The sequence below is a fragment of the Sinocyclocheilus grahami genome, unplaced genomic scaffold, assembly GCF_001515645.1.
Source record: "Sinocyclocheilus grahami isolate Dianchi unplaced genomic scaffold, SAMN03320097.WGS_v1.1 scaffold253.1, whole genome shotgun sequence".
In the NCBI taxonomy this organism is placed as follows: Eukaryota; Metazoa; Chordata; class Actinopteri; order Cypriniformes; family Cyprinidae; genus Sinocyclocheilus; species Sinocyclocheilus grahami.
This window is the reverse complement of record NW_015505432.1, coordinates 1463896-1476735: the sequence shown is the minus strand read 5'-3', so window position 1 is coordinate 1476735 and position 12840 is coordinate 1463896. Positions and strand designations below refer to the sequence as shown.

The window sequence follows — 12840 nt, the reverse complement described above, 5'->3', positions numbered from 1 at the left end:
ATCGACCAATTGTGGCACGTCGCGTGTGAGAAGGTGAGAACGATCAAAGCAATGCAAATACACACACGTGTTTGTTTGTTCGTTTGTTCGACTTGAAGCTGCGCACCGATCATTGTATGACACCAAAGTACCGCGAGAGCAAATTGAAAGCATAAGGAGCCGTCTGCTCTACTCTCTATAGCTCTCGTGAAATAATGTCATACAACAATTGATCTGCACAGTGCTAACAGCCAAAACCTGGATATTTTAGGCAATATAGAAATCCTGGTAAGGGTGCATCCCGTAAAAATGGCCCATATGGTCACCCTATTTATTAGCAACATGTTAACATTAAACCGCTTTGAAATCGATTGTGAGTTGAGTCTCTAGTGTTACAGATTAGTCTCTTGTGAGGTTTAGTAGTGATTTAGTAATGGTTAGGCAGCTCACTAGGTTTAACAACACATTTATTCACATGATATTTCCGATATACTGGTTGTATTCATATTGGTGCATTTTTGGTCCTTCACAGCTCAGTCCAAGACCAATGGTGATGCTGAGAAGAGGGTGAGTGCCAATAGCTGTTTGGCATAATATTTCTGTTCTCTTCCACTTTCATTATAGTATTTTCTGCCTTTTATTTTGCTTTCTGTCGCTATTTGTACTCCATCTACTATTTTGCTCTTTATATAAAGACCCCTAAAAACAGTAAAGTCAGACCCTCCTCCCATAAAACACCTTCCTCCATCCCGAAAAAGACCTCCTTTAGTAGATCTCCCTCAGTGTCTTCCACCAGTTCTGGGCCCAAAGAATCCAGGCCAAGAGTGAGTACAGCTGCTGGTGTCGGACCCCGTGTCCTGTAGCTTCTGCGGAGAGTGTTTTAACTTTGCGCCTGTTTAACTGGCAGTCTGTTCACTGTCTGCTGTGATTAACGGCAACATTTTCTCTCCTCCGACTAACTGACCAACATCTCATTCCCACATCTTTGATGTTAATTTTGATTTAGGATACAGCATCAACACTGACGGCTGAAAATAGTCAGCATGATTAGAATGGTTGTACTGCATAACTTCAGCTGCAGCTCTGTTATCGTGCTTCCAGTGGATGGGTTCATAATTACTGAATGTGCTTTCAACAAACTGTATGTTTGAGCAGACAAACATGCTATTAGGCCAATAATTAATTTTCCTATTTTTTTTATGAATGCTTCTTAAAATATGAGTGCTTTTGTCCAGTAATGTTCAACAGTGGGCGTACATATCTTGCTAGAGAATTGCCATTTTGAAATGCTAACAATGTCATTTAGTGAAAATGACTAATATCCATATCCTGGAAACATTTTTGTAATAAAAATGGCAAACTCCTTTGTCTTGTTAAGGCAAATATAGCATTTGTGTCCTTAAAATAATATTTTTACAGCTTTTGCATAATTTGAGAAAATTACAGCTCTATATATTTCTGTGTATCTCTAGGCTCCTAGTAGCAGTAGACCTCATGCTGCCGGTACAAAGATTCCTGCCATGACTTCGGCTGCCAAAAATGGAAAAGGTAATCGAGTTTCTTTCACAAAGGAGTTTTTAGGAAGGAATCTTGTATATATTTTTGAAGAATGGAAGATTTGATTATGAGATTATTGCCATGTACATAACCCTATACTGTTTCCCAGACTCTCCTAAGACCCCGGAGACCAGCGGGCACAGCAGCCCCGGCACTCTCAAATCCCCTGCCAGCAAGGCTGCGGGTGGCAAGCCTCCAATCACAGGAAATGAAATCAAGAAGGTCGCAGTGATTCGCTCGACCCCTAAATCTCCAAAGAACCGCTCACCCACATCACTGTCGGCCGCTGCCCCCCTCCCTGATCTGAAGAACATACGATCCAAAGTCGGCTCCACTGACAACTTGAGGCACCAGCCTGGAGGCGGCCAGGTAATTCATCTTTTGAGTTGATTCACTTGAATGTTCTGTTTGCAGTTACATTTGAGATCGTTAAAATCAAATTTTTATGTTGAAGTATGTGGAAAATTTTGGCAGTTTAAAAATATATAAAATTTATATATATAAAAAAACCTAAACACTTAAATGGCAGCAGCTTAAGTTTTGATGTATAATCGGATTGGCTGTGCAAGTCATTTCAGGTGAAATTAATTCGCTAAAATGAGCTTTTAAGTCAACTCTCCCAATGTTCTTCCTTTCACAGGTACAAATTCTTGATCAGAAGGTGGATTTCAGTAATATTCAGTCCAAGTGTGGCTCCAAAGGCAACCTCAGGCATGTGCCAGGAGGTGGAAATGTGAGTATTATCACCAAACTGTATTTGTCATTGGCTATCTCAACATTATCAGTAAACTGTCACTGTTTACCAAATATTAGCTTAGAATTATACTGTACAGTGAGAATTGACTAATATATTATCTCTAGGTATTGTAATGGTTACATTTCCCAAGAATGGTAACTATCCAGTTGTGCATACAACCTAAAATATATGCCATTCCAAGTCTATTTTGGGAAAGCACTTTATAATGTCTTTATGCTTCATGAGAATCCGGGAACCATTTTGGTATTTTTGATCATTGTAAACTTCCGAACGTTGGCTTTAAACAGGTACAAATTTTTGATCAGAAGTTGGATGTTAGTAACGTCCCTTCTAAGTGTGGCTCAAAAGACAATATCAAACACACACCTGGAGGTGGCAATGTAAGTTACGTTGGGGTAAAACACTATATACTCCTAAATGTACCATTATTCTTTCATTACTTTACTACTGATAGATGGAAATCAAGACTAATCAAACTCCCAGCCATCCCTTACTGACTTGAGATGTTCCTCAGATGCTTCTCATGAAGTTAAAATTACTGTATGACTTCAGATGTTATAAGTAAAAGTACTTTTTAGGTTCTATCAGAAGGTTTCTGGTTTGGCTTCACCCAAAAAAGGTAACTCTTCTTTTCCTTGTGATCTCTGCACTCTTTCAGGTAAAAATTCTCGATCAGAAGGTGGACTTCAGTAATGTCCAGTCAAAATGTGGCTCCAAAGACAATTTGAAGCATGCACCGGGAGGTGGCAGTGTGAGTAACTATGGGATGAACTCAACACCCTCTGTCTTGGTTCTTCCTGAAGTTATGACCATTTGTAGATACCTTGTAAAAAGTGAACACTCTCATTCAATGTAGTAGTTCTGTCTGTTACACAGTCACCAACTACTCACACTTTTGAATTGATATTGAACAGTAAAAGAGGGTCTTTACAATTCAATTGTTGAATATTGAAACCTAAGTCAAGAGTGAGTGGGAGACAACAAAGCTATTTTAGTGAATTGATGGTTGTGCTGTATCGTTCACATACTCACTGGCAGTTCTTTCTGTCTCTAAGATAGTTAGAAAGGTAACTCCTGCTCTTCCCAACTTGATTTTCCAGGTAAAAATATTGGATCAGAAGTTGGACTTTAGTAATGTCCAGTCAAAATGTGGCTCCAAAGACAATATCAGCCATGTACCGGGAGGTGGCAATGTGAGTAACAATGGGTTGAACTCAACACCTTCAGTCTTGGTTCTTCCTGAAGTTATGACCATTTGTGGAAACACCCCGTTCTATCTACCCTCTCAAAGTCACAAACACCTGCACTTTCATGGTCTAAAAAGCCTCTGGGTTCCTCTCTGGTCCCGAGATAAAAAAATACAGATCTCCTTCTCTTCCCCAAACTGTTCACTCTTTCAGGTTCAAATTCTCGATCAGAAGTTGGACTTAAGTAGCGTGCAGTCTAGATGTGGTTCCAAAGATAATATCAAACATTTACCTGGAGGTGGAAAAGTGAGTAAACAGGGGCCCGTTTGTTGGTGTTTAACCAAAAATCATACTAAAGAGACTTTAATAGTAGGGATGCACCGATATTACAATTGTGGCTGATACTAATTTGCCAATTTGGCCAATAACCCATCAATCGCTTAAAATGCATAAAATATAAAATCAATGCTTTTAAATGCTAAAAGTGAATTTTGGCATCACATCATCATAATGTACAATATGAAAGATTTTAAGATTACATTTAACAGTGTTATTTATTAAAACATTAGTGTTTTTAAAGATTACATTTATCTAAATCACTTATTCTAAATGTAGAAATATGGCAAATGAGCATTTACAATTAAATGGGTATAGAACTGATGTATTTTGTTTTATATTAAAGGGGTCATATGATGCGATTTCAAGTTTTCCTTTCTCTTTGGAGTGTTACAAGCTGATTGTGCATAGATAAGATCCCTGAAGTTGCAAAGACTAAAGTCTCAAAACCAAAGAGATATTCTTTATCAAAGTTAAGACTCTGCCACGCCCCCCTAAAACGGCTCGTTCTAACACGCCCCCACATATCTACATCACTATGTGGAAATATTAGCATAATGCCGCCCAAATGTGACTGTTCAAATGAGGCGTTTTGCACATCGTGTGTGTGTGTGTGCGTGCGCGAGCGAGAGAGAGCACGATAGAGCGAGAGAGAGTGAGTGATAGAGAGAGAGAGAGTGTGAGAGAGAGCACGAGAGAGCGAGAGAGAGAGAGTGAGAGATAGAGAGAGAGAGGGGGGGGGTCACATAACAGTGAGTTTTGCGCATCGAGAGTGTGTGTGTGTGTGTGTGTGTGTGTGTGTGTGTGCGCGCGCGCGAGAGAGAGAGAGAGAGAGAGAGAGAGAGAGAGAGAGAGAGAGAGAGAGAGAGAGGAATTGAATTTGAGAGAGAGACATCACAGTGGACTCAGCTGTCTTAACCGTGGCTTGTGTACTGCAAACACATATTTATCACTGTGTCTGACACGCTATTCCCCTTTCGGGCTCTGTCTTTACATTTATTTTGAAAGATGAAGCTCGATTATGGTAAGGGGCGTTACATTTCCGACAAGTGCTTGCGGTGTTCGGCCAATCACAATGCACTGGGTCAGCTGGCCAATCAGAGCAGACTGCGCTTGTCGGAAGGAGGGACTGTTGAAGGAGGGACTGTTGAAGGACATCAGCTCTTTAGCACAGAGGGCTCTTGTTGTAGCGCTCTGGTCAGCCGAGTGCTGCTTTGTGGTGAGCAGTTGGCTAGAGCTGAGAGCTGACCTCACCCTGAAGACACTGAGGCCTTTTTATACAGAAAAAACGCGTTTGAGAGAGACGGGGCATAGAGGACCTACAATAATGTACAGTATTTTTAAAATAATGTGTTTTTTGAAGCATGAAGCATTAAAGCATGTCAGCATATTCTGTTACACCAAATACACCAAATAATGATCTTTAAAAAAGCATCATATGACCCCTTTAAGCATTTACTCGGAAGAACATTCAGAGCAATCCACTGCACTCAAAACAGAAAGCTCCCATAATTCCATTTTCTATATAATTATAAGACTGATCTTGACTTTGAGGAAAGCCTGTCTCCTTACAAAAACAGATGACCTGATGCCAACCAGCCTGTCATTAAGGACAGCCAGAACACTCATTAAAAGTACCAGCGGCTGATCCATAGAGATACTTATGCACTCAAGATGAGTTGCTCTCATCTTCTGTTGAAGGACATCAGCTCTTTAGCACAGAGGGCTCTTGTTGTAGCGCTCTGGTCAGCCGAGTGCTGCTTTGTGGTGAGCAGTTGGCTAGAGCTGAGAGCTGACCTCACCCTGAAGACACTGAGGCCTTTTTATACAGAAAAAAACCCCCAACAGCTGTGGCTATGAGGTCATCGCTTCTATTTTTGGGAGCAAGGATGGTACACAATTGTACCATTCTCATGTTGTCTCCTCAATCTGTGGTCTACAGTGAAGACTTTAAAATAACGAAGGGGTTGTGGTTCATCATCATTTGAGGTTAGATCACATCTCTATTAATGCAAATTGGTTTTAAAAATGATATTCTCAGAGACGACTGAACCACCAAGAGGGTGTTTTGCGTTCAGGGGACTCTAAAGTTTACTGACCAGTTGTACTTTTGCAACTGTCTGGCATTTTCTCAAGTTTCTTTGGTCACACTTTACTTTGGGAGCCAATTCTCATACTAACGAACTATTAACTATGACTTTTGCCTACGTGTAGCTACTCTTAGGAAGTTCAATTTAGGTTTGGGGTAGGATTAAGGGTTCTAATATATGCTCATGCAGAATAAGGCATTAATATGTGCTTTATATCAGTACTAATAAGCAGCCAATATGCATGCTAATAAACAACTATTTAATACTGAGAATTTGTCCCTAAACTAAAGTGTTAACAGCTTTTTCTCTTTCTTGTGTAAATCTGTGAAAGTGTGTTTAAACAGAATCTTTTATAATTACCTGGAAGAATAATAAAAACCCTTGTTTTTTGTTCTGAAAAGGTCCAAATCCTCCACAAAAAGATTGATCTGACCAATGTACAGTCAAAGTGCGGATCGAAAGACAACATCCGCCACAAACCAGGTAAATCACGCACCTTGGATTTTAGATACCAAACGCAACCACAGCTCAAACCTTGGCCTTGAAAATAATTATGCATTCAATTTAGTTAAATCATGAGGAATTTCACCTGCCTTTTCAAGGTGGAGGAAACATTGAGATCAGGTCTGAGAAGGTTGAATTCAAGGCTCAGTCAAAGGTGGGATCTATGGAAAACATCAAACACACACCTGGAGGAGGCAGCAGGAGGGTAAGACGACATGTCCTCCACTGATGGGATATGATACTCCAATTATTCACTCTCCACCCTAAAGTCAAATAAGAGCATTCATAAATCCTTATCATTTTACAACCATGCGTGTGTAGATCTGTCTCGGGTGATCTCTGGGTTTGAATCATTTGGTTCTTAGAAGATCAGGTTTAAATAAATCCCCTGAACTAATTTAACTTCTTTGAAATCTCATCTCATTGTCCTTTGTTTGGATTCCGTGAGCTTCAGAGTGAATGTGTTGCTTAGAAATATCTGTGCATATTAAACCGGGATTTAAAAAATATAAGCATTACATATTTCATCGTTAATTTGAATATTTATTTATTTAGTTAGTTTTGTGTTACCATCATTTTCCTTTTTGTTGAACCCATATCATTTTGTGTTTCCTTCTGTTTTGGTTGACCATGTTGTTCATTTCACCACCCATTGGCCCCCCTGGGTTACGTTTCTAGAGAGAGAAGGGGAGAGGGGCAGATACGCCCCGAGATGAGGGCTTCGTCACCCCAGACCCCTCTGATACCCCCACCCTCTCATCTGCCAGTATGTCCCCAGAGCCCATCCTCCTCAGCAACCCCCAGATAAAGATTGAGGACTCCAGTAAGTATTCAAAGAGGGGGAGATATCCACATCAAACTATCTAGAACTTTACTGTCATATATTTGGAGACACTACAGGTGAATAGTTGTTTTGGATTACAATTTTTCTGAAATTATATGTTTAAATTTTCTGTTTGTTTTGAAGAATAAAATGTTCAATATATATTAGATGGATTATATATCAACAAACCAAACAAAAACAAATACATAGATAGATGTGCGTGTAATAAAATGTGACCCTGGAGCACAAAAGCAGTCTTGAGTCGCTGGGGTATATTTGTAGCAATAGCCAAAAAAATTATCAATTTTTCTTTTATGCCAAAAATCATTAGGATATTAAGTAAAGGTCATGTTCCATGAAGATATTTTGTAAATTTCCTAACATAAATATATCAAAACTTAATCTTTGATTAGTAATATGCATTGCTAAGAACTTCATTTGGACAACTTTAAAGGCGATTTTCTCAATATTTAGATTTTTTTGCACCTTCCGATTCCAGATTTTCAAATAGTTATATCTCAGCCAAATATTGTCCTATCCTAACAAACTTTCAGATGATGTATAAATCTCAATTTAAAAAAATTGACCTTTATGACTGGTTTTGTGGTCCAGGGTCACAAATGAGCATTTAAAAGCAAATTAGGCCAAATTCTCAAAATTGAACAGTGTATGAAACAAAATGGTTTTGCCTGTAGTGTCTTGCCTTTAAAAAAACGATATTAAATTAAATCAATAAATAAATGGCAACAACAATAATAATAATCATCATCATCATTTGATAAATCCATTTGCAAATAAGAAATCACTTAATAAATTGTGTACATTGGCAGATGAACAAAGACAAAATGTTTCATATGAATGAATTCAAAAAGATCTTGTGAACTGCATCTTGGGTGCCATCTACTGGCATAGAGTGATGTGAAATCATTATTACAAAAAAGCAACTGACAAAAATAATCACCTTGTTAAAAAAAAAAGTTCTTGATATTTCGTTTATTTTCTTATGATTTTTTTTTTCTCTGCTCGTTTGTCCCTTTTAATGCCATCTTATGCCTTTTTTATTATTTGATTAATTTTTGATTCATTGATCATTTAAGCATATTATTATTCAGCATTTTGAGGGTACTCGATAAATTAAATCAAATATACTCATCTAGAATTATTCCGTATCATCATCATTTGATAAATCCATTTGCAAATAAGAAATCACTTAATAAATTGTGTACATTGGCAGATGAACAAAGACAAAATGTTTCATATGAATGAATTCAAAAAGATCTTGTGAACTGCATCTTGGGTGCCATCTACTGGCATAGAGTGATGTGAAATCATTATTACAAAAAAGCAACTGACAAAAATAATCACCTTGTTAAAAAAAAAAGTTCTTGATATTTCGTTTATTTTCTTATGATTTTTTTTTTCTCTGCTCGTTTGTCCCTTTTAATGCCATCTTATGCCTTTTTTATTATTTGATTAATTTTTTATTCATTGATCATTTAAGCATATTATTATTCAGCATTTTGAGGGTACTCGATAAATTAAATCAAATATACTCATCTAGAATTATTCCGTATTTAGAAACTCAAATACTCCTAGGAAATAGTTTATGGAAATAGCACCATTGCATTAGATATTCAGTCCAGAATTAGGTTTGGATCTCCATCCAAGAATCTCAGGCCTGCTCTGAGCCAACATAAACCAACGCTGGATGCTCTCCATTTCACCTCAGAGGTTTCATTTGCGGTCATTCGTTCATATATATTTACTTTACCCAGATTGAGTCGCACAAACTGATGTTCCGTGAGCAGGCCAAAGCGCGAACCGACCATGGCGCAGAAATCGTGTCTCTAGAGGAGTCGCCACATGGCCTGAGCACCGTCTCCTCTTCTGGCAGCATCAACATGGCAGACCCACCGCAGCTTTCCACCCTCGCTGACCAGGTGTCTGCATCGCTGGCCAAGCAGGGCTTGTGATTGGACCATACCGCCACCAAACCACGCCCCCCCAACCCCATCCCTTCCGCATACCTGATGGTATTCTAACCTCTCTCTGAAAGTCATTTTGTGGCCCAGAAAACAAAGCCAAGTAACTTTTGGCAGTCACTGTTCGATTTTGTAATACTTAAGATTTGTTATAGGCCAATGAAGCTGTTTGAACTGTGAATTATGTATGAATTTGCCTCATCCTTCACTTTAAGGCAGTGCCCACGGTGGAAATTTTTAATTTGAACAATTGGAAATTTCCTCCGACCGCCCTCCCTTGACTGTATTTAGTAGCACAAAATTACGTTCATGTATTTGTATGGCTTTGTTGACCATTATATATTTCCTTACGCATGCCATTTTTTGGTTACCACTGGATTTAGGCCAGTTCATACAGAACCCATTTTCACTTTCAGAGAGGATTGTTCTCATTTTTAAATCAGGCTAAAATTAGATTGAGATTATGAATAAGTCGCTTAGCAGTGCTTAAAATGAAAATTAGAGCATCGTATCTTGACTTTGAGAAAGAAAGACACTTAAAGCCCCAGAGTTTGTGTTTGAAATGATTTGCAAGGCTTATGTGAAGAAAGACAGGTGCGTAGCAGCTTTGTGTAGAAAGCTGATTAGTTCTTTTCAATCTCTCGTATGTGCTGTCGATCAGAGATTATACTTCACGTCTAAAATGAGGAAACGTCTCTTACAGTATTATTCTGTGGATGAATATGGGATGTTTATAAAATGAAAACAATTTTTTTGTGGGCAGTCTTAAATGATTGGTTTGAATTCATTGAAAACGCCTCTCTTTTGTTTGTTTGCTTGTTCTCTAACAGAACATTTCAACTTCCATTTATATTTTTTAACATAAACATAAAATTGTAGCCGTGTGTTTTAACCAAGATGGACATGTCTGCTGTTTTGGACAGTTTGATTGGTAACATTTTACAACGAGGTTCAGGTTGTTGGCATTAGGTGTCATGAAATAACAATGAACTATACTTTTACAGCATTTATAAATCTCGATAAATGTTCATTTCTGCATATACTAATGCATTTGAACATTTATTTACTAACAACGAACAACAGGAGCTCTAACAGAACATTTCAACTTCCATTTATATTTTTTAACATAAACATAAAATTGTAGCCGTGTGTTTTAACCAAGATGGACATGTCTGCTGTTTTGGACAGTTTGATTGGTAACATTTTACAACGAGGTTCAGGTTGTTGGCATTAGGTGTCATGAAATAACAATGAACTATACTTTTACAGCATTTATTAATCTCGATAAATGTTCATTTCTGCATATACTAATGCATTTGAACATTTATTTACTAACAACGAACAACAGGAAATAAGTTGACCTGGAATAAAAATTGCTCTTTTTGTTTGATTCAACTTGCATTGACTAACGTTATCGTAAAGTGTTATTGTTTTATTAATAACAGGTTGCATGTGAGAAATCTGAACGCTATTTGAAATATCTTGTGGAAAAACGACCTATGCACCTGTAAACTTCCTCCATAATACTGCCAACAGTTCCTCTCATTTCTCGCTACGACATCCAGCTCTAGCTGAGAAATCATTTATGCGATGAATTGCCAAACTGTTCTTCTTCAGGCACATTTCTGGCGACATGAACTATATCAAGTATTGTATTCTTCACGGAAAGCGTCGCTCGAGCACAAGCATGCCGTTCAACTTCGATCTGTCACATGTGACCACATCATCCGCTTCCACTTTATAGCTGTAAAATGTTAAGTCAAGGTCTTCTGTTGTACTGAACGATGATGTAATGACCTCAGCCAATCATATGGCTTAAATTCTCTCTCCTGCACTATCGCAGAATGTTAAATGAGCTTCGAACCACTCCACATGATTTTTGCTCCTTGCATGCATTTCATGTAAGCAGCCCGAGATACTGCGTTGCCTCTACTTGCGTATATCCCATAATCGCTGATGTTATTAGGAATCTATGTAGATAGTAGTGGAAAAGAGCACTACTCAGACAGCGACCCCTGTTTCTTTGTGTTGGAGATGAAGCCGTGTAACTACCATTAGATATTTAATGTATGTTTATGACTGTATGGTTATATAAGGACTTGAAGAGACTTCAAAAAATAAGCAGAGAAGTTCAGAAACCATGCCTGCAACATTTTAATCTGCATGCTGAGTTTTAACATGAATTGGCAACAAGTTTCTGAACGGTTTCTGACTAGGGTGGTTTTGGGAAGGTCGGGAGAGCTTGGATATGGGATAAGCTGCTTGTTACGGTTTTGATGTTGTGATGAGAGGGGAAGTGAGTGTTCAGTGGACAGGAAGAGGGAAAGAAAGTCAGTCGGTCCTTTGCTTTAAATGTCTCACTCTATAGCACACCTTCGACATGGATCTGGGTGCAGTTTTGCCATCCTGTTGACATTGACTCCATACACCATTTATGCAGTTGTAAATTTTAGCTTGGGAACTGTGGTTGTCAATATTGTTCCGTGTGTTTTATTAATAACTGGTTTACAATGATTCTTGTTGATGTACATGTGAATTTGAAAATAAAGGATATCAAGCAAATGGCCTGATACTTTTGTTTTTATGACTTATCTGGCTTAAAAGGAAAGTTCACCAAAAAATGAAAATTCGGTCAGACTCGCCCTCAATTTCCAAACCTGTAGGAATTTCTTTCTTCTGCGGAATATAAAAAGATATTTGGAAGAATGTTGGTAACCAAACCGTTGCTGGTAGCCATTTATAGACCTTTACAGTATGGCAAAAAACCAATGGCTACCGAACTATTTTGTTACCAACGTTCTTCAAAATGTCATCTTTTGTGTTCCGCTAAAGAAAAAAACCTCGTACAGATTTGGAACAACTTGAGAGTGAGTAAATGATGACAGAATTTTCATTTTTGGCTGAACTGTTCCTTTAAACCAGAATTCAAAGGGCTTCGAAGGAAAATTTAGCATTAAGGATTCCTTGTTAAAATGAACATGAAATCAAAACTGACCCAGTTCACTTTCTTAATACATATTTTTGGTCTCACTGTGTTCATCATTTCAAAAAAGTAGGCCAAAAATAGACCCCTTGCTCCCCAATGCAGCTGCCTGGGTATATCCTGACCTAAATAATGTATATGTAAAATTTGAGACAAAAATATGAAAAAAAATCTGTTTTCCAGTGTACACATTTATACATAAAATATAAGTGTAAAATGTTTTTTCCCCAACCCAGTATTAGAGTAAACAATATTTTAAAAGAGTAAACCTAAGTAAACATTTCAATTTAATTTAACTAAGTATAAAGACAAACAGGAGCTATTAAATTTCGCAAAGATGTGTAATTTCTTGTAATATCGGATGATGTGTCATTAAGGGTATGTATATCATCAAAAGCAGTTTCGATTTTTGAAATTATTTTTCAGGTAAAACAGCATTGACACCTTAAAACATTGTCAGTAAGTTATAGCCATTTAAATGTCCATTTAACATAAATATTACTCAAAAAGTCTAAAAAAGAAAGAAAGACATCTTACCGTTGGAAAACATGACCTCGTCCCAGTCGGAGAGTCTTCTCAAGACGGTTGGTTGTTTTATCGTTACAGCACAGTGATGAGACGTAAAACCTGAATGGAGTTTGA

General features: G+C 37.9%; 1 protein-coding gene across 6 annotated transcripts in view; it reads left to right on the top strand.

The window, feature by feature from the left end:
* LOC107598589 (microtubule-associated protein tau-like) overlaps positions 1–10295 on the top strand; it is a 30942-nt gene extending 20647 nt beyond the window's left edge. For 4 of the 6 annotated variants that reach the window (XM_016289980.1, XM_016289978.1, XM_016289976.1 and 1 more), the window contains 9 exons: positions 512–546; positions 1452–1527; positions 1646–1905; positions 2177–2269; positions 2952–3044; positions 3694–3786; positions 6308–6389; positions 6509–6615; positions 9009–10295. In XM_016289980.1, the coding sequence (XP_016145466.1) occupies positions 512–546; positions 1452–1527; positions 1646–1905; positions 2177–2269; positions 2952–3044; positions 3694–3786; positions 6308–6389; positions 6509–6615; positions 9009–9206 (1037 nt within the window). In that variant the 3' untranslated portion in view covers positions 9207–10295. Of the gene's footprint in view, positions 1–511; positions 547–1451; positions 1528–1645; positions 1906–2176; positions 2270–2951; positions 3045–3693; positions 3787–6307; positions 6390–6508; positions 6616–7088; positions 7234–9008 lie in introns of all 6 variants that reach the window. The other 2 variants (XM_016289975.1, XM_016289979.1) reach the window with 2 other exon arrangements.
* The last annotated feature ends 2545 nt before the right edge of the window (positions 10296–12840 follow it).